Source organism: Phalacrocorax carbo, chromosome 14 (genome assembly GCF_963921805.1).
Source record: "Phalacrocorax carbo chromosome 14, bPhaCar2.1, whole genome shotgun sequence".
Lineage (NCBI taxonomy): Eukaryota > Metazoa > Chordata > Aves > Suliformes > Phalacrocoracidae > Phalacrocorax > Phalacrocorax carbo.
The window spans coordinates 17,487,856-17,509,197 of record NC_087526.1 but is presented as its reverse complement, the minus strand read 5'-3'; the positions used below and the strand labels follow the sequence as shown (position 1 = coordinate 17,509,197).

The window sequence follows — 21,342 nt, the reverse complement described above, 5'->3', positions numbered from 1 at the left end:
ATCATGCCTGGGATTAGCAGGATTTTTGCATACAGGGAGTATTTTGCTTCAGATACTCCCAAGAGAGAAATTCTTAAAACTGACTTTCCTTCCTTTTGCCTGCGGGAGAGGGGAATGCTGCTGCACCTCCTTCAGCATTGCTCCAGCATTACAGAGAGGCTCTGCTCCAGCTGTGACAGTCAAGCAGATTGATCGAGGCAGGGGGTGCTGGGGTGCTTGTTTCGTCATGGGGAGCCAAGGACTGTGGTTTGGCTGCTCTCTGAGATGGGGGAAAGCACACCTCTCACCTTTGTGAATTGTTGACCCGCTTGGGAAGAGCTTGTCCTCCTTCTCATCAAGAGGATTTGAGGAACTCTAGGCTCCTGACCAGCTTACCTAAGCTGTAGGGTGTGTGTAAGGCTGATCTGGAATATGCAGCATCTGACCAGAATGTAGATTTTAAAAGCCACAAGTATTTTGAACTGTGCTGCAAGCTTTGAGCCTGGCAGGGAATCAAATAGGGCAGATCTATTCACTGCTTTCAGCAGGCAATTTGAGTTTGACTCGAAAAAGAACAAAAGGCCAATGGTTTTGGAAAAACTCTCCCAGCAGTCAGTGCTCTGTCAGTGCAAATATTTCTCTTGGTGTCACACGGGGATTAGCTCTGTGAATCCTGGCTCCACTCGCTCTCAGAGTTCGCTGAACCAAGCGCAACTGGAGCAGCCGTTCTTGCAGAGGGCTGCAGCTTTTGTGGCGAAGCTCCCAAGCTCCAGTGTGTCCAATTTCCCTCGTATAGGAGAGGATGCCCCAGCCTCACAGTACGAGGTTGGGTTGGAGAAGGCTGCAGGCCGGAGAGCGAGGAAGCTGCCTGCATGGCTTTAGGAAGATGAGAAAGACCCTGCCACCTTCCCGTGCCTCTCCTTGTGTCCCGAACTCACTCTTGGTGCTGGTGCTGACACTGCAGCCCTGCACACCTTTCTCTGCGGCTGCCTCTCTCACTAGCCCAGGACTGCAGTTCTTGAATTGTAAACAATTTGTTTAAAACACTTTGAAATCTTTTCTGGCAGGAGGCTGGCTCTGCATGCTCTTTGGCCGAGATCTGGCACTACAAAAATACCCAGCCCTGTGTCTGTGAGCCATGTAACCCCAGCCACGCTGCTGGGAGTGAGGACTCATGCTCGCATGCATGCCTGGGCTATGAATGACGAACAGGCGCCTTGTGTTGAGTCAGGGTCAGGCTACCTGGGTGAGAGGCGGAGACCTGCAGGAGTAGGGGTGGGAGATGCAGAGCTATGAGCCTTGACTCAGAAGACGAATCCCTCCAAGCCCAGCACTGACTTGCACTGATGGTGCCTGCCACGGGGCTGCAGGGCCAGGAGGCTTCGGGGCACCTGGTATGAGGTTTTGGCAGTCTCTTTGCCCTGCCCGTGCAACAGGCTGTGCAGAAGGGGGGTGGCTGTTAGTGCCGGTGTGCGCTGGTGCTCTCTGAGGGGCTCCGGTGTGGTGGGTGCACGGCGCTGTGGGCTGACCACCTGTTTCTCCTTCCCGCCAGGTCTGCCCATCAGCACCTATGCCAAATACTGCTACCGGAAACTCCAGAAGGTGGCTGTCACCGGAGGCAAAAAGGTGAGCGGCTGCCCTGGCTCCGGGGCCTGTCGGCTGCCTGTGCGGCACTCTGCTTCCCAGGTCCCAGAGCAGGCGGTCCCCTGACTCCTGCAGGTCATTGCTGACTCAGCGATGGGAAATGGAGATAGGGCGAGTGGGGGAGGCTTGCTCAGGGCTTGTCTCCCTGCGGATGTGTGTGAGGAGGCTGCTGCCCAGGTCCTGCCATCCTCCTGGCAGGCAGCAGTGCCTGCCGTGCTGGCAGCTGTGCAGCTGGGCGCTCGCTGGCCTTAGGGATGTGGAGGACAAACCTGATGTTTACCTGTCTCCAGGGTAAGAGGAGCTGTCTGTGCAGGGGATGCCCATCATTTGGTTTCTGCAGGTGAGGGAAGAGTCTCCTTTTGCCACTGAGAGCTTGCATGGGCCAGGTCTTGCAGTTGGTTTACTGCAGAGCTCTTCATTCCCAGTTCAAAAAATCACATAGCAGAGATGGCTGGCACAGAGAGGAGCCCCTGTGCTCCGCGCTATCTGGAAATGCCCCTCCTCCCTTTCCTCTGCACAGTTCTGCATGGGGCTATGAAAGCTGGCAGGCAGCCCCAGCCTGTCCGTCCTAGGTCTCCAAGCCAGATCATGTTGTCTTTTATTTCTGCAAATACCTCTGGGGCCTCCCCACCATCTGGACTCCGTGTACGGCAAGCAAATAGCTAAAATACCTCGGGAGGGATGAAGGCTCACGGCATCCCCACAGGGGCATGACAGGAAACGTCCAGACACGCATCGCACACAACTGCAGCCCCGGTGGCTGCCGCTTTCAGAGGTCGGTGGGAGCTTTCTACCCACCGCGCCTCCCGCTCGGCCGCGGGGTCACTGCTGAATGGCCACCCTGCTGGGCAGCCTGCTGCCCCTACAATGACACTCTGCATTTCTCCAAATCTTTGACAGGGGAGATTCAAAGCCCCTTTCAAGTGTCAGGTGTCTTCCAGAAGCAACAGGTCCCACTGCCCACTTTTCAGAGAGCTTTAGGACCTCTGAGAGTGAAGCTTTCCCTGGAATTGGACCTACCTGGAATTCCCTTCTCCAAATGGCTGTTTTTCAGCTGTCCCATGGCCAAGCGCTCGCTTGGCTGGTGCTGGGCTGGTGAACATGAGCCGTCTGCTGACCTCGCCACAGCCAGGGACAGGCTGAGCTCCATCTCTCCTCCCTTCTGCGCCAGCAGGTAGAGCTACAGCTTGAGCAGTCCCTATGATGTGCAAAACACAGCAACAGAATCCCTGCAAAAACAGCCCAAACTCTCCAAAGCAGTCTCCTGCCAACAGGCAGCAGTTTCTCTACTTCTCTTGGGCCTGATGAGTTGAACCCCCTCTGATTTTAGGAGCTGGAAGCTGCAGAGCAAGAGCTGCGCTGCCAGGAGGCCAGCGAGGTGTCCACATGTGTGGGCAGCCCTCTGCATCCTGGCCACTCACCACCACCATCCCCAGGTCACCATTTCTCTGTGGGCTGTCTGTGCCACAGCTGCACTGAGCTCTTGTCTGTCCTCAGGGCCTCCGTAAACCAACAGTGGAAGAGATAGCACATGCCAGGAACGCCATCATGACGCCGTCGCTCTTCGGCAGCTCTCTGGAGGAAATCATGCTGCGGCAGCAGGACATGTACCCGGGTAACAAGCTGCCCTGGGTGCAGACACAACTATCGCAGCAGGTCCTGGCTCTGGGAGGAGAACAGACAGAGGGGATTTTCAGGTGAGCTTTTGGGGAGCTGTGTTACTTTTGAGCTTCCCACATGTCAGTCCTCAAGGCTGAGAAATTAAGATTGACCACCACGTACTTCCTCTTCCCTGAGGACAGCACTCCTCTGCAGATCATCTTCCTTTCCCAGGTTCAGGAATCGCCCTCGTAAAGTATGCTAAATGCAAATGCATTAGCACAGAGGGGACAGTGGAGATGTGATTTGAACTACTTAGGACAGCACATAGCTAGGCAAGGCATTGAACTTTTATCAACTCCAACAGCAGTAGTTGGCCAGTGCGGGGAAGAGAGGAGCTCTTGAGTTCCTTGCAGAGCAGTTCATCAAATGGAGCACATCAGCCTTGATGGTGCACAAAGACATGAGGAGTCAAGAGAGACAAAGAATCTGTATGGTGAACTTAAGGGATTCTGGTTTGGGTTTTGTTGGGTTTTTTGTTTGTTTCATTTAAGACTTGTGTTAGTTTTTCAGTAGCTAAACTCGATTTAAAGTAGCTAGCAAAAGACTAAACTTTGCCTTGTAAGCGTTTCTAATATCTTGGTATATTTAGCCAGAGATGCTTCTTACCTTTGGACTGAACATGCTGCAGAGAGGCCTCGTTACAGAAAATAATCACTCCTGAGGACAGAATGATAGCTGATGTCTGAGATAGTGGGAAGGAGACAAGTGTTTCTTCTAATCCCACTTTAAAGCTGTGTCTGAAAACAGGCAACCCATTCTCTCTGAGAAACTGCTTCTGTAGCTGCCTCTGGTGTGTGCTGCCTTCTCCCTGGGGCCCTGGAAGCAGCTTCAGAGGCACGGTTTTGCACACCTTTGCTGTGCCTCTGTTTGCAGGATACCTGGTGACATAGATGAAGTCAATGCATTGAAGTTGCAGGTGGATCAGTGGAGAATCCCAAGAGGCCTCAGTGACCCCAACATCCCAGGTATGGGAATGCGGCAGGCATGTGTGCTGCAGCCTCAGCCATGGAGGAGCGTGGAGGGCTGGCCACCGGGGCAGCCTGGGAGGTGTGCTGCTGCTTGGGGACGTGTACCCAGGAAAACCCAACCGGGATTTCATTCCGTGCCTTTCCGCTGCCTTTCCAAATACTGCCCATAGCAAAACACTGGGAGCAGTGGGGCTCCGAGGTCGAATTGTCCCCTCCTTTAGGCAGCCCCACAGCCACCTTCTGGAGGAGCAGGTAGGTAAGAGCCAGTATTGCCCTCTAACTGGCCAGTTTGGCTGCCTGAGAACTTCAGACCCAAGACTGAAATAAGGTGAAACAAGCAACAAGGCAGAGAATCTCATCTCTGCCTTCTGTTTCCTGAGGCATTCAGTCTCGCTGCCAAGTTTGCCTCTGAAGCTGGTGGGGAGGTAACTAGAGCTGTTACAATGCACTGTGCTTTCTGCCCAGCCTCTCTTCTCAAGCTGTGGTATCGGGAGCTGGAGGAGCCCGTGATCCCCCAGCAGTTCTACAAAGAGTGTATCAGCAACTACGAGAACCCCGATGCTGCCGTGGCCGTGGTGCAGCTTTTGCCAGAGCTCAACAGGCTGGTGCTGTGTTACCTCATACACTTCCTGCAGGTAGGCAGCCCCTACAGTCCTGCGGCCCCACCGCTGGCCAGGAGCTTGGGGCACATGGGGCACAGTTAGTGGGACCGCGGTGGTGGGACTTTGGCAGGGTTTTAGGACCTTTCACCTGTATTTATGGTGAGATTGTTGGAGGCGGGTCTGCTGGCCTTGTCCCTTCTGGGAGCAATAAACAGTGTTCCTGATCTTGTGGAACATGGGGCCACTCCCAAAGGTTGAGGTCTGCAAGGAGTTCCCTGTCTGCTGAGGCTTCCACACAGTCTTCCCCTCTGAATGTGTGGCTGTTGGGGCACTGTCCTTCAGGTAGATGTTTCTGCTGTCCTTGCACCTCTTCTTAGGCCACGTGTTTGGAGTCTCTTGCCCTGTTCCACTGCTTAAGCTGAATGTCTTATTACCTGCAGATCTTTGCTCAGCCATCAAATGTGGGCAGAACAAAGATGGATGTGAATAACCTGGCCATGGTGATGGCCCCCAACTGCCTGCGCTGCCAGTCTGACGACCCTCGTGTTATCTTTGAGAACACGCGCAAAGAAATGTCCTTTCTTCGCATGCTGATAGTGCACTTGGACACGAGCTTCATCAAAGGGATGGTTTGAGCCACTGGCCCTGGGGTCCAAGACGTTGTTCTGGGGAGTCTCTGGGTGCCTGAAGTCTTCTCCCCTCTACTTAGGCTTCTTCCCTTGCCCTTGCTGTTGTTGCACCCTGAGCACCTCCCAGCATACAACCTTGAGGACAAGGACTAGGCACTCCTGGAAGGCTCAGGCTATTCAGCACCAGAAAGTCCTTGGGCATGCCAGGCCAGATTCCATGGTTCCTGGCCTTGTGTGTTAGAGGGGTGCAGCCCTCCTCCCTGGAGCCACAGGACTCGTTGCTTATTGAAAGGGCTGTGACATCTGTGAGGAGCTGCTACCTGGGGCAGTGAGACTCTCCATCTGCCTCCTGGAGGCAGAGTTGACTTCAGGGAGGATGTCACTCCTGCGGGGTAGCATGACCTGGTCCTGGGGAGATGCTGCATCATTGGGGATAATTCCACTGCTATGGAGCCAGCCTGGTTCACCTCTGTTTGACTGCTGGTTGGAGGCGTGAGGGTTGTTCTGATGCCTCACAATGCTGCTGGTAGAGGGATGTGGAGGTGCAGGGGGTTTGCTGAGGCAGAGGGGTTCCTTGGACTGCCCTGGTCAGTGGAAGCGCATTGCAGCCCAGGGAGAGGAGGTGTTTGAGCCTCTGCTGCTGGTGGCTAGATAGGCAGACTTCACAGAGCTGGGAGCCCTAGCAGGCTGGGTCCGCGCAGTGTCCACCTCACCTCCTTTAGGCAGCTTCAGAGCTGCACAGCAGCATGTGGTCAGCATGTGGGACCAACCCTGTGCTGAGCTAAACCAGCACCCACCTGTGCCACGGGGGCTGGGGGTGAGGGAGGGCCACAAACCTGACAATGAACAGATGAACAACCCCTTTGGTATCCTCCTAACAAGGGCCGTATCGTCTGGAAGGGTAACCCCAGCAGCCTTGCAGCTCCTCTGCTACAAGCAGTGTGAACTGACACCAGCTTTCCATCTGAAATGGTGCTCAGAGCAGCCTCCACGGCTCCGGCACCCCCTGCTTCCTGGCACCAGTTCCTTCCCAGACCACTCTGCTGGGGACTGAATACCAGTTTTGCCCACCCTCCTGGTACAGCCTAGGTCTAAAGAAAGCAGGGAAGGCCCCCAACAGTAAGAAGTGCTCCTGTGCTCAGATGTGCCCTTCCAGGAAGAGCAGCAGCATTGCCATATGCTCATGAAATGCTGATACTGCGTGAAGTCAACTGTGGCACCTGTGGTCTTCTCACATTCCCACGGGAGTTGCAGATGGGTTGGGAAGGGAAGGGGAAGGAAGGGAAGAGCAGCTGAGGTGTGGGGGAGCCTGTGTAGGAGTGGTGTCAGGTGGGCAGCTCCGTGTTCTCACTGCTGCTGTTAAACCCCTGCAGCACAGCAAGGACAGTGTCTTCCAGAGGCAGCTCATGGATTTCCCCCCAGCCTCCAGATACTGTTGCACGTTCCTTAGCAAGCACCAATTTCTAATTCTGTGGCATCCTGGTGTTACAGTTCTCTTCCTTTGAAGTGTTTTTCCTGCTAGAGGCAGGCCTGCTGCAAAAAGCTGCAGTGCTAAGTCTGCTGGTACTATCCAAGGTTGCATTTGCGTTTCTGCATCTTCCTCCCTTTCAAGTGGGGACCTGGGATCCTCCTCTCCTGATTGCAGTGGGGAGCTGAGCCCTGCCAGCAGTGAGATTTAAAGCTGATGTCTAAATCTGTACCTAAAGTTTGAGCATAAGGTGCCACGTGCAGAGAGTGCCCCGAGCCTGCTGGTTACTTGGATCTCTGGATGTGCGTAAATGGGGTTTCCAGGGCACACGTTTGCTCGGATGAACTCCACAGCAGGCATTCAGTTTGTGCCTAGCTGAACGAGGGTTGTGGTTCCTCACCTTGTACCAGGTGCTACTGTGGGCCAGGAAACCTTGCTCCTGTGTCAGGATTAGCTCTGTCAAACATGCCCCCAAAAATGTGCCAGGATCTGCTTCACACACCCGTCCCATCCCATCCTATCACATCTCATCCCATCCCATCTCATCTCATCCCAGTGCTTTGAATCCGTTCAGCTCCATTCTGAAGCGCTGAACAACTTGTACTTCAGATGTGGGGCTGCTTTCCCAGAAATGTGGACAGTCAGTGGGTTACCAGCTCTGCCATATTGTACGGAATTTTGAGTCGTTGAACAGGCTCAGGGTGCCACGTCCTCCCCTGCCATGGGCTGGAGCAGCCATGTGATGCCTGCCCCCCTCTTTGGGCTGCAGATGCATATGCCTGTGACAGGCTTCACCTGCAGCCAGCCACCACATAGGTGATCCGTGTTACTCCTTGCACTTAGCTGTAGCAGGCAATCAAACCATAGGCATTTGCTGCTATTACAAATGAATGCTTCTTGCCAGGGCTGTAAAATAGGCTGATAAATGACACTGGATATTATTTTCTTTGCCAACAGATTTGTAAATACGAATCAGTAAAGCGGCCTCTCCTCTATTAAAATAATAAATACAATCTCCATGGTTTTCTCTTGTCTTTTTTGTGAATTTCTGAAGCATGATCATGCTTACCTGGAGCTGTAGATTTCAGCCTGGATGTCACTGCTTACAAATAACATTTGGGAATCAGCATGACATAAGCAGTTGGAAACTGTGTTGTGAGCTGGTTCTGTTGTTCTTAACTCTCAGGCAGCTACTAAGGGATGCTCAATGAAACATGGAAGAGATCAGGTTAAAACAGATAAAGGACAACACTTCTTAACACAGGATCTTCTGAAGCCTTTCAGGTTAAAAAAGGATTGGAGAGGTTTATGGGCAGTAGCTCCACAAAGGGGCAGTCAGAGGATAACAGGGATGTACGGCTAATATCCCTTATCCAGCAGCTGTGGGTGCTGCAGGTGGGCTGCAGGAGGTGGCCACACACGCATGGTTCCCGGGTGAAGTCCCTGCCATTGGAGATGTGGTTAGACGGGCTGCTGGGCTGACCCGCCTGGGACATTTTTATGTTCGGAGTGGAGGATTCTCTGATCTTTCCTCCATCTCTGCTCCACAGAACAGCTGGGAGTGTCTCTGTGGTGCTCCAGACTCGCACTGGTTGCATGCTGCAGCAAGGCTGCAGTGCAAGTGCCACCGGTGCCACTTCAGCAACACAATGCCGAGTTACTGCCCTGGGTCTGGCAAGCGCAGCTGATGCTCCCGGGGCAGTCGCTGTCCTGGCAGCACTGGGAAAAGCTGGTACACTTCAGGCAAAGCCAGTAAGGGCTGCTCGGCCACTCCAGTGGTTTAAGATCACCTCTGCTGGCCAAATCACTGGGGCTTCGCACCAGCCTTGCTGGTGGCCTGCAGCCTTCAGGAGAGGGACAGTGGCAAGGGAGAGTGGCAGGAAGGCCCATAGCATTGTAACCTCATGCAGCCCTTTCCCATGTGGATGTCTGCAGCCTGATGTCTAGGTGTTCCCCACGGCTTTGCTCTGAAATGAGCTGGTTTTGGCAGATTAAAAAATGCCCACAAACCAAGTGCTTCAGCTCAGGCTCAGAGACGGTCTCGCTCCTGCAGTCACTTGGCCTGCCTTGTTACTTGGATCGCTTAAAAAACTAATGGCCAGAGTAGCAGCTGGGCTCACAACGAGCTTGTGGTTTGTTCTTGGCTTCCACCAGCAGCACAGTAAGACCCTGTGCCAGAGGGCAGCTTGGGATGGAGCTCACTTGTCTTTGGCTCCTTGTAGAAAGGAGGCACCTGCAGCTTGTCTGAGACTTGCCGCTGGTCATGGAAGGGTAATGTGTCCCTTTGCACCCCCTGCACCCCAGCTCCTGAAGATTTGGGGCAGCTGTTGGGGGATCACAGGTGGATTTTGGACCTCTCTGTAGGTTCAGCTTGAGATGGAGGAGGGTAGGGATCAGCTTTGGCAAGTGCCTGCTGTTTTACAGGACGTGATAACCAGAAAGCCACCAATCCTGCTCACGCACCATCACTCCTGCTAGAGAAGCTTCCTGCAGGCTCTCCTCTCCTTGCAAACGTGGGGGGTCTCCCTCCTCCTGGCCCACCAGAGATACTCCATTTCTCCCTCAAACCAGAGGTGCCCAGAGGTTGTGCCACCTCCCCAGAAGTCCAGGGCAGTGGGAGGCCAGTTTTTAGCATAATCCTCACATCGAGCCTTGCACTAAATCAGCCCTGTGGGAAGACGGAGACCAGAGGAGCAGGCAAGCCTGCATCAGGAGCCCTGCAGCACCAGAGAGAGGAAGAGACTGGAGGGTCCCTGTCCTAACGCTGCCCCAGTGCGAGTTTGATGTGGGCACAGCAAAGCGCTGGTGGATTTGGCAGAACCGGCTGGTGGAGACGGCACTGAGCCACAGCTCTGCAGAGCAGGGTGCAGGCTCTGGCACATGCACAGACTGTCTGTGGGACAACCATGAATGATAAGATGTAGAAAGCTGATTTAGCTGCCTAGCATTGCTGCTTTTAGAGCTCCTGTTGTCTTGTAGGATGTCAGCCATAGTTAATGGTGGAGAGAACTGGGTGTGGGTGCAGGCAGCTGGAGAACCATCTCAGGCATGAAGAAGGGACAGGGAAAAGCCCAGGCATTCAGAGTGAGCTGGGCCACATATGGACCCTGACAGAGCTGAGTGCTTCCAGGTTGCTTTGCAGGAAAACTTTTGGGGCACATGGAGTCACTCATCAGCTGGACCTTTCTTTTCAAAGCAAGGGGCACCAGCTCAAGACTCTGCCCAGCCCGCGAAGGTTTGCACCTGCATTTCCCAGGGGCTCCTCCTGCCCCAGCCTCCGCCTGGAGCGTCTTCCTCTCACTGTCAAAGCCGTCCCACTTTGTGCGAAGTGCTGAGTGTTTACTGCTACCATAAAGGGAGCTTGTGCCTGAGGACGGTGCGACCCCAGCTGTTGGGGTTGGGTGCTGGCAGGGTTCGTGGCCCAGATCCATGAAGGTATTCAGAAGCCCAAGACAAAAACCGGTCTTACAAGCTACTACTTCTCCCAAAGGCGGACTAGTGGCGTATGTCAGCTCCTCACCACTCATAGCTCCATTTCCTCCATCCCATCTGTGCCAGGTCTGGTGCTTCATTCAGATCATGAGCAACAGAAGAGTGGGTGGGTTGCAGGGGGACGTGGAGGGCAGGGGAATGGAGAAGGAGCAGGGCCCTCTCTCTGGAGGACAGTGAGCTATCGGATCCTCTCAGCCACGAGGTACAGCTTCCCCTGAAATGAGCTGGCCTTGGTGCCTGCTGGGGAAGATGAAGGTACCCAAATACCAGGCTGGGGTGTCCCTGCGCTGTGTACTACCTCCCCACTGCCAGAGCAGGAGGAACATTCAGCAGAGCTCAGCATAGCCAGGCCCTATGGCCCCAGGGACCACAGGTGGGCCTACAGAGCACCTGCGGGCAGGCAGCCCCAAAGAGGACAAGGAGATGAAGGGGGCTGCAGCCTCCCCTCTAACCCCCGTTGACTCCCGGGGGGTGTCCAGGTGCACCGAAGCAGGAGGGTCCACTCCGTGCTGTGGCTCTCCCGCGGCACTCCACGGCTGGGGCTGTGCCTGCCCTGACCAAGGGTGCAGGCTGAGGGCGGATGTCTGGGAAGCCTTGAGATTTGCACCAGCTCCCAGCCTCTCTGGAAGCTCTGACCAAGAAAGGAGGGGTGAGAAACTGTTCTGAGGTATAAACTGGGCAGAGGTGAGGTGCTGTTGTGAGCAAGGCACTCTGACTCAGTGAGTCCCTCATCTCCACCCTTATGTGCACCCTGGGGCCAGGCCTGGAGGTCAGCCAGACCCCTGGCACCCCCCAGCAGCACCCTGACGAGAGCAAGTACGAGCAGGGTGGGGCATGGTACGGAGAGCTGGACACAGAACACCCACCCCTGGACTGCTGCACACACTTCGGTGTGGAGCACAGGGACCGTGTCCAGATGAGTCTGTAAAACCCCCCAAGCCGTGCTGGCCCTCACTGAATCCCGGCCAGGGCTGGCGGCCTGCACTGCGCACCGCCGCCTCTCTCGGCCGTAGAGCGGTCGCTTCTGCAGGCGTGCGGGCTGTAGTGACCCCACGTGGGCTGCGCAGAGGCAGCCGAGGGCTCCCCACCTCTGGCTGGCAGAGGCCCTTGTGCAGGTGAAGCTAAAGCCCTGCGGGTGCAGAGCCACCCCTTCGCAACTGTTGGTTCCTGGGGTGGGCACCCAGGGAGGAGGGGAGCGTCTTCTGCAGGGGGTCGCTCCAGCCAAACATGGAGGCTGGCCTCGCAGGCTGCTCCTCCCTGGTGCTGGTTTGGCCTCCTTTTGTAGTCAATGCAAGAGGCGTTTTCTGAGCAGTTTCCCGGGTGCCAAAGCGGAGGCAGAAGGCTGGCTGGGTGCATTGCCCTTGCCATGTGCCTTATATCCTCTGTTGAGTTATGGGGAGGCTGGCCAACAAGCTCAGCGCCCTGGCAGGCAAGGGAAGTGCCAGCGGTGTGGCTGCCAGTGCTCAAGGCCAGCTCTTTGATAGCACAGCTGTAGAGCTGGCCTTGAAGGGAAAGAGCTGGAGGATGCCTCACTGGGAGCTTCCTCCCTCTTCTTCAGGAATGTCACCTAATCCAGACCCTCGCCCTTGGTGCCTGCATGAGCCAGGCCAGCCATTCCTGTGCGACCTGGCCCCTGGCCTCAGACCTGCCCCATCGCTGCAGCGCATATGCTCATTTGGTCACTGTCTCTGCTCTGCTCCCATTCACCACCGACCTGCACTATGCTGGGCAGGGCGGTGCCCTGCCTGTCCCGCTGCCAGCTCAGCTCCGTCTCACCTGTCCCAGCACCGCGTCCGGCTCCTGCCGCTTCCCATTGGCAAGCCAGGCAGGGTTCATGACACCACTCACACTAAGAAGTAAAGGCTTCACTGGCGAGACCAGAATTGCTTCTCAGAGAAGGCAGACAGAACCTTCCCAGGTGGAAAAGCTTAATTTGTTCACACATGTATTTATTGGTTTCCTTGATATGTGGGGAAACACTAGAACCCAACTGATCCAGCTGAGCTGAGCAGGAACTCTTGGAGGGGGCTGGGATCTGTCTGAGTCACAGCCGAGAACAGACAGAGGTAGCACTGGTGTTCATAGCAGCTGCCAGCAGCAGAGGAGTGCCGTTCCCTGGGGAGGGCTGCCATGCCGTGGCCAGCCAAAACAGGCAGGTATGTCTAACCTCTTAGGGTTTCTGATACTGTTAGCCATGGCCACTGACATTGGATGCTGAGGCTGGAGTCCTGGAGAGTGCACAAGGGGAAACAGATCACAAATTGGCATAGACACGTCTGTGAGCTACCAAAAGCCATGTGCTTTCAGTGGGAACAGCAGAACAAACGATTATTTCCCACATCTCAAAGCCCATGGGATCTAGAAAGACCCATTTCTGTGGAGAAGGAAGTGGTTTATGGCACGTGCTTTCTCAGGGCAGATATAAACATGGCAGATATAAACGCACAGATATATTCTGTGTGTTTTTTAAATGGTGAAAACTCTTGAATGAAATATAGCGCTCTCAGAAAACCCAATACACAAACACTATGCTGATGTTTTGGTAAAAAAAAAAAAATCTATTTCCCTCAAAACTTTAGAGCTACTTTTTTAGCTGCCTTATATTTCAATTCTTTCTGCATTTTTTCCTCTTGCTTCTAGAAACCTGCAATGTTAAAACCCCATGTAAGATTCCAGGTTAAACACAAACTGATAACTACATTTTCTGCCACATTTTTTTTTCCTGTTGTGGTATTTTTAGCAAGCCCCTCTGCTTCCATGCTTTCCCAGCACACAGCTCACAGGCTCTGTCAGAGAAGCATTAGTACACGAGTTGCTGTACAGTGACGGGGACCACCCTGCTTTAAGCCACCCTTCGTGCTCTCTGGGCCCTGCGCTGCTCGTTGCCCTGGGCTGAGGCAGATGCCGTGGGAGCAGTCAGCGTTGTGCAGTGACGGCAGTTCCTGTGGCTGTCTGGGAGGAGGAAGACAGGAAAGAAAAGCACTTGGACTGGGGCTGTGCTGTGCCCTCCTCCAGAGCCTGGCAATACCTGCAGCCTTAGCCTTGCTTCTGCAGACACCTTGGCCACAGCAGTCACTCTTCCGATCTCAAACCCTGGCAGTCAACAGTCATCCACTTGCCTGTGGCCTCTGAGCAGAAAATTATGGATAATGCCAGGAAAACCACCTTAACTGGAAGAGTTTATCCATCCATAGTGACACTGTAATATTTGGCATTAAGAATTTCAACTTGCAAAGGTTTTTGCTCTTCCATGTCAGTATGGTTTTGGCTTCAACCTAGCATAAAACTTAAAAAGAAAAAAGGATTTGCCTCCATACAATCCTGTATCTACAGAGAAACACCCAGCTCTCCAGCTCTCCCAACAGGGAGCCAGCGGGCTGAGGGGTGTTGGGATCCCCCTCAGCCAGGGCGCTGTGCCCAGGCCCAGGCCCTCATGGAGGGCCCAAGCCCTGCGGACGCTGCCGAGGTGGCTGGAGGGCTGGTGTGCGGGAGGAGCGCCCACAGCCCGGCCGGCCGGGATCACGGGGGACCAGAAGCGTCAGGCTGCCGGGTTTTGCCCGTATTTCCTCCTCGTTGGACCCCCGCCGCCCCGGAACGCCCCACGCTCCCGCGGGCACACTGCTCCATCCGACACTACACTGCGGATTGCTTCCTTGGGCTCCGGGACTCCCCTTGGGCTCCGACACGCAGGGCCAAGCACCCGCGGGGGGTTTCCCCGAGGGGGCCCGCGGGGCCGCCGTGAAGCACCGCAGCCGCGGGAGGAGCGCGGGCTCGGCCCCTGAGGCGGCAGGCGCCGGGGCTGCGCGGGAAAGTGACACGCCCACGGGGCAGCGGGGCGACACCGCGCGCGCTGCCTTCCGCGCCTCAGACCCGCCCCCGCAGCCCGGCCTCCCGCGCGCACCACCGCCGCCACCGCCACGCGGAGGGAGCGCGCCCCCTGTCCACGTGCCCCGGCCGCGAGAGGGAGGGGCTCCCCGGGCCTGCCCCCTCCTCGGCGGCGCCGCATCGGGGCGGCCATTTTGTGTTGCTGCGCGGCCGGTGGCGCTGGGCTCGGCGCGGGTCGGCTCCGTTCTAACCCTTTTTCCCCGTACAGATCCCTCGGTAAGAGCGCGGCGGCGCCCGGGCGGGCTGGGTTGCCTGTCCTGCGCTGCGGGCCCGCGGCGTGCGAGCCGAGGCGGGGAGGCGAGGCGAGGGGATGGCGGCCGGGCGGGCGCGCGTCCCCGCGCACAAAGGGCCGGGCCGGGTGGCGCCTCCCGCGCTGCGGGCCCGGGGCGCGGAGCGGGGGCCGCTTCCGTGTCCCTGCGGCCTGGCGCGCTGGGGCCGGGCGGCCCGGGCCGCGGAACGGCCCTCGCCCGCTCCTTTCCTTCCTCCCTCCCTCCCGCCGCGCCCCCGCCCGCGCCCGGCGGCCCGCGGAGCTGCGTGGCCGGGGCGGGCAGGTGAGTATGTGTGGGCCGAGTGCAGGCGCCGTAGGCCCGGCCGGTAGGGGCGGCCAAGTGACCTTGTGCCGGAGCCGGCGGCGGGTCCCGAGGCCGAGGCGGGGTCGGAGCGCGGGAGCTCTGCCGGCGGCGGGTCCCGAGGCCGAGGCGGGGTGGGAGCGCGGGAGCTCTGCCGGCGGCGGCTGGGGCTGGGCGAGCGCGGGCTGCACGGCGGCGGCCGGGGGGTGGCGCAGGCCGGGAGCGGCGCCGGGCGGGCCGTGAGCTGCGGGGGAGCGGCGGGAGCTGCGGGCCTGGCGGCGGCGCGGTCCCGGTGCCGGTGCCTCGCCCCTCCGGCGCGGGAGGAAGCGGCCGGGGCCGGCGCGGCTTGTCCCGGGGGTGCTTCGCCGGGCGCCGGCGGCTGCTCGCCCGGCCCAGGGGGACGAAGCGGGGAGGAACCCTGCGTGGGGCCGGTGCCGCCCCGCACGGTGATCGCCATATCGGGGCTGGTTCCCATAGGCGGTGCCGTCAGCTGGAGGCTTCTGGGCTTTTTCTGTCCTGTGAAGTCTGGAGTACATCTCCCTCCCGCTGCATCTGTCCCTTCAAAACGTCTTTAAGGAACAGAAATAACGGTGGATCCTTACACTAATCTGAGAGCTCCTCCGTGTCATACCTGTTTGGTAGATGGAATTGGGAGGCACTGGATTCTTTTTCCTGCCAGGCCTAGGTTCAGGTATTGCCACCAGAACGGATTATTGTACCAGTTGGCTTGGCATGCATGTGCGGGTTGTAGCCACAGCAGAGCTTGGTTCATTGAAGCACGTTGTCATTACAGTTTTGGGGAACAGTTAGTTCTCCTGTACTTACTAAAAAATCTTCCTGGTACCAATGATGTTTCTGTGATCCTAGTTAATTGTTTCTAGCCTAAATGCTTGAAAATAGATCAGGAGAGGTGTTTGAATGTTAATAAGTTCCGGCTGGATGAAATAAATGTTGTCTTTTTGTGTGCAGAATTTGGTATTGTATGCAGTAGGCGAATAGAGCCAAATGTTAAATACAGTGCTCATGATTTGAAGTAATCTCTGTACAGAAGCTTGAGGCTGAGCATCTCTGTGACAGAAATGCTTTTGATCTGGGCTCATTTAATTTTTTGTAATAGGGAAGGATCCTGTCACAGGAGTGGTTTCCAAAAAAAGCCAAGTGAGAAGACTTGCAAGGAAGATCACTCATAGTATAATTCTCCCTTTAATTTTTGTGTGACTTTTTTGATAGCTCTGGAATTGAAGGTGGCTTAGACGAATACTCATTATTTGACCTGAGTTGGTTCATGGAAGAGTTCAGTTTACATTCTTGCTGATAACTTTGTTGATGTCTCCTGAATGGAAATAAAATGTTACTTGAGCATTTCGAGAGTAAAATCTGTTTGCCTGTAATCCAGAGTAATTAACTAAAGTCAAGCTGGGAAGGAGGCTAAAATAGTAATTGCTCATAACAGTGCTGCCTTGACTGAAACGTAAGAAGCATGTAATTAATTCTTACCTTTAAATGGATAAGTTGTCTGAAGCCCTTTCTTTTGCTCTTGTAGTTACTGGATAACCTAGGTGATGATATTGACCTAAATTCTCCCCCTTTTGTCAGGAAAGTAGGGTGCAATCCCTAATTTAATTAAGGGTCAATAAATTCTCTGTAATTGCATGTTTTATTCATAACTACATATCTAGAACCTAGGTATTGCCTGTGGCTGTAATTTGTCAGACCTTGATAGGAGCTGACACTGTTGGTGTTGGAAAGCTGTCCTGCCACTTGTCTCCTCATTTCTGCCCATACAGCACTGTCCTCCACAGATGTGAGCACTTGTGCCACAGTGTTGTGAGCTAAACAATGTACGGGGGGGGGGAGGATTGATTGTTCAGCCCTACAAGTAAGTAGTTGTCATCAGTAATTAAACTGCATTCTTGATGATTGCCTGATTGTGTGGTTGAAGTGTGGTTTTGTTTTTGGTTTGTTCTTTTTTCTTTAACTTAAAAAAAAAAAGTTGCATAAACTTTGGACTTAATGGTGCATCATATTGAGAAGTCTTGTGAAGCGCTTGTAATAGTTCGTTTAACAGCTGAACAAATATACTCCTTTCTTTTTTGCTTCAATTTATTCCTTATCTTCATACTTCTGTTCCTTGCTTGCCTACAGGTTTATTTTGACTTCTTGTGCTTCCTGTAGGAAAAGACTTCAGGTAAGAAACGGAGTTCTTCGTTTGTCCTTGATGTCAAAATGCCAATAGCTACAGGGCCTGTATATTTCAAAAAAACCTTTTGGAATTGGTGGCTTTTCTGTGGATGCAAATACCAGACTTAAGTGATCGTGCATGTGTGGGTATATAATGCTGACTGACTGCAGATGTGTGTGGCAGAAAATAATGCATATTGGAATATAATTACTTTTTGTTGAGGTTTGTTAGTTTGTTGACTAAGTACATACAGTTTGTGTGGTCTTACTGGGCTTGAGAACTTTCGGCCAGCCTCAGTTTCATTATGGCCAGCTGCAGTCTGCCTTAGTTATTTTTAAGATCTCCCTTTCAGGTAAGCTTATGAAATTGGTTAAAAAGAGACGTAACTGTCTCCATCTGTGTCTTCAGCTAGGTAGCCTGTGTTAAAGTCTACAAGCAGCCTTAAACTGCACCCTTTTTTCCCCTTCTTGTAATAAAATGGGGGAGTCACATCCTTCTTTCAGTGTGGCACATACGCAGATTAATGTATCTGCTTAATGTATTGTCTTAAATGACAACGTAATTTTTCATCACAGCTCATGGCAGTGTAACTTGCAAGGTTTCCCTTTATTTTACTGTCATGAAAATATCCTCCTCTTTATCAACAAGTTTGGTAGGCTTGGTCCTGTCCAGTCAACAGGCTGAATAATGAAACTGAGACTGTGATGTCTTACTGTCAGAACACTATGTACTGACTGGTTGGAAATAGTGCCCTATGGGATTTTCAGTGGCCAATATTGCAGATGCTATAAATGATCTGTGAATAATGTTTCTCAGTTGTTTTTTCTTAACGGATGTTTTTACAGGTAGACGACTTCTAAGAATCAGAAGTCCAAGTTCAATTACTGCTGCAGGTACTGTTACCAGATAATTTTTGTGCTTTCTTACTGGTGCCTTCCATTTTGGTCATTATCTTTTCTTCTGATAGCTAAAATACCTGTTGATGCTCACTGATAAGAAAAATCTTAGGTTCAGTTATCTGCTTGAAGTGTGTAGTGTGCTGCTGGAACACCTAGAGCATCTACAAAGCCAGGGCAAGACATCTGGTGAAAACCGAGGAATTAATTGGTCAGCTTACTGACAAATATATAGCCTTAAGTATTAAATTTCTGTCTTAGATGTGAACTTCTTTAGAATACCAAGTTATTCCCTTCAGAAGGGCTGTAGGTGGTAATACTTCAGAGCCACCTAATACTTAAGTGTTTGTACTGACTTTAAAACGTTGGCATTGAGTGCAGAATGGTATTAGACTCACTAACATAGCTGTTGTAACCAAGCAAACAATACATAGGCAAATGGAAGTCATGTTTGTGGACCCTGGCCATCTCTTAAAGGTATGTTCTTTTAAGAAGAAACCTTTTGTCTTTTCAAAATTGTTACATTGTCATATGAGTTTCTGAGCCCGCATGTGGTTCCTTTCCTCATCTGTTGTGCGAGGCCACGCTCCAATGGTTAGCACCTTGTCCAGGGCTGTTCAGTAGGTTCAACGTTAGGCTGCTGCAACACCACCATAAACCAAATATTTAATATTAATACATTGGTAAGCCTGTCCGAGGAGTTCTGTGGGGTTTTTGTTGGTTTTGCTTTTGAGGGAGTATAGCATGGCAGTGACAATCAGTCCACTTTTTTCTTTTCCTGATTTCATTTTTAATTGAGAAAGGCACTGTGAGCCCATAGGTACCCATTAGGCAGGGCAAAAATGTGTTTTTGAGGGCAGTTATGCTCAGTGCATTTAGCATGACGAAGAGGTTTTAGGCAGCTTCAGTTCAGGTAGAGAAACAGGAGAATTTCTCCTGGGCACTGGGGTGCCCAGTCTGTGGGCTAAATTAGGCTTTTCAGAAAATTCAAATGGCTGTAGCTTGTTTCTGCTATTCCTCCTGCAGTCCAGAGAAGCCTTGCATGTATTGACATGAATCAGATTTGTGGATGAAGAAACTGTTCTGGAGAAACTTAGTCTGTTTCTTGTATGACCAAAACTCAGACCCCTCTGCTGTGTGATGAACATAGTTAATCCGACTGAGGATGTCTTTGACGGGAGAGGACCACATTTGGTCATCTTGGCTCGGGCTTGTTTGCATGGCTGGACATGCATGAATTGGCATGGTGAACTCATGGTTTGGAGACTGCACTTCCGTAAAAAGCAGCGCAGCTTGCTTGAGCGGTCTTTTACTTGTTAAACGTTTGAATTCTTAATTTCCTTGAGAGAATTCGTGCTGTCTGGTATATTAATTTGCAACTTAAAATATCCTTCACATTGAATTTATTCTTTCTTAACTAAGAAGATCTAAAACCAGTCTTAAGCTGCTAGAAGCTTTTTCAATGAAAGAAGCGTTTCATGTAATTTTTTTCCCCTAATCTGTTAGGCTGCTTTTTTCATGGCAGTTCGAATTATTTCTAAATGCAAGAAGGTTTTTTTTTTTTCCTGTCTCTCTGAATAGTTTAAAAGATATTTTTAAATATTCGGAAAGCATCAATCTTATCATGATATATCATGAAAAGTCATGCTTGTTAAATAAGAGTATATTTGTAGTTTGAGCATGTTGAAGGCTTGTGTCTCACCTAGGGTTTTGGTTTGTGTGGTTTTTTTTGTTTTTGTTTTTTTTTTTAAAATAACCTGTACTGAAAGATGACCTGTTAAAGTTGTTAACCACCATGCTATTGCCTCAGCAATCCACCGGTATGAGTAGGAATTGTATGTTACATCAGAAAATGATGACTTCAGTTGGGCAAATCCCAGTCTGCTGTAATTGTTTTGCAAAAGAATTTTGATGTACTTCCAAATCTAGAATACTCAAAGGGTCAAAATGCCTGACTCAGATTTGGCAGTTTTGGTTTTGTTTATGGATTGCTTCTCATACTTGGTTTGTCAGAATTGAAGCTTTCTCTTTTTTTAGCTCCTGTCCTCAGAGTTAAAGACTGTTTGGGCGATAGATGTATAATTGATGCAGTAATATTTGTCGGGGCTTCCCCGTAGTAGTTCTCATTAAACTCCTGGGAGGAAAAGAGGGTGTTAGATTTGGGGCAGATTGATTGCATTAAGTATCTTTGAATGTTTCGGATACATTTCCTTAAAAGTCTTATCTGCCAAATAGCAGTAGATGTGTTAGATGAAGTGCGGAGAGCAATTAAGAATTTCGGCAATTTGGAATAACAGAGAAAGAGGGGAAAAAAGGCAAAAGAGATCAAGGTCAGGGACACCCAACAATAGGAACTCTTGTTTTCATATTTAGCAATCCATTGGAGGAGTTGGTGAAACTCATTATCATCTGTGCTGGATCTTTAGCCTGTCATTTCACCTAGAATCATACATTCTCAAAGTACAAGATAAAACTGACTGTAGGCTGTAATTTCCTTTAAGTGCAACTTGGCCCATAGGGTAGATTTAACATGCCAGTGATCCTTAAATAGTCTGTCAGTAGTATCTTGGATTTTGAGTTACTTGCTTATACAAGGTTTGGTAGTTACACTGTCCACTTGCTTAGTTAATGGGTTTATTCTGAAATATCTAGTGCACCAAAATAGGAGTAATGATAAAGTGGCTTCTGTTTGAGAAAGGATAAATTATGGAGAAGTTTTATGTGGATATGCAGGGGGATTGTCTGTAAGCATCTCCAAGTTTCTCTCTTAATTTGGATCACAACAGCCTGCTGACTCCCTGTATTGACATATTTTCAGATTAAATAGATGTTCTAGAGGTGTTGTATGATCGGGAAAATACTTTTTTGAACTCTAAACTACTCTCAGTCTCAGAATTCACATGACATGTTTTTGCTTCCCTATAGTTGTACAACAGTGTTTGGAATGTTTGCAGCCATATAAGCAACAAGTTTCTTCTTGGTGAGTATAAGCATGGATCCTTGGTTTTGTTAATTTTAGCTTTTTAAGATTTTGAAGTTTTGCTTTAAAATTCAGGTTTTTCTTAATTCTTGCAGAGGCATTGTGGATAATATTTCTCTAAATTAAATCCTTATATTCTTAAAACAAAGACTGTACATTTTCAGTTGGAGGAAAAAATGGCAGTTTCATATAAAGTATATTTTTGTGAATGTTATTTTACTTAGGAAGAACTTGCTTTATTTCATGTGACTTAAACCCCTATTCCCAAATCTTTTTTCTTGTTCAGTGTTTAGAAGTGTTTGTCTTTTTCCTGTAACACACTGAAGGTAAAAAGAGGGGAAACCAAACATTTCAACCAGAAATGATTGAAAATAATTCTTTTCAGT

At 51.7% G+C, this 21,342-nt stretch overlaps 2 protein-coding genes across 3 annotated transcripts in view; both read left to right on the top strand.

Annotated features, from left to right (window-relative positions):
* Positions 1–7,965, top strand: part of LOC104043659 (rho GTPase-activating protein 39) — a 59,067-nt gene extending 51,102 nt beyond the window's left edge. Inside the window, exons 6-10 of the mRNA XM_064465102.1 lie at positions 1,532–1,605; positions 3,121–3,320; positions 4,159–4,250; positions 4,719–4,888; positions 5,296–7,965. Coding sequence (XP_064321172.1) covers positions 1,532–1,605; positions 3,121–3,320; positions 4,159–4,250; positions 4,719–4,888; positions 5,296–5,490 — 731 coding nt within the window. The 3' untranslated portion in view covers positions 5,491–7,965. The remainder of the gene's footprint in view (positions 1–1,531; positions 1,606–3,120; positions 3,321–4,158; positions 4,251–4,718; positions 4,889–5,295) is intronic.
* Positions 7,966–14,421: 6,456 nt separating this feature from the next.
* Positions 14,422–21,342, top strand: part of PHF20 (PHD finger protein 20) — a 77,430-nt gene continuing 70,509 nt past the window's right edge. For both annotated transcript variants that reach the window (XM_064465101.1, XM_064465100.1), the window contains exons 1-4: positions 14,422–14,545; positions 17,044–17,086; positions 17,926–17,973; positions 20,902–20,956. The gene's annotated coding sequence lies outside the window, so the exon portion shown is untranslated. The remainder of the gene's footprint in view (positions 14,546–17,043; positions 17,087–17,925; positions 17,974–20,901; positions 20,957–21,342) is intronic.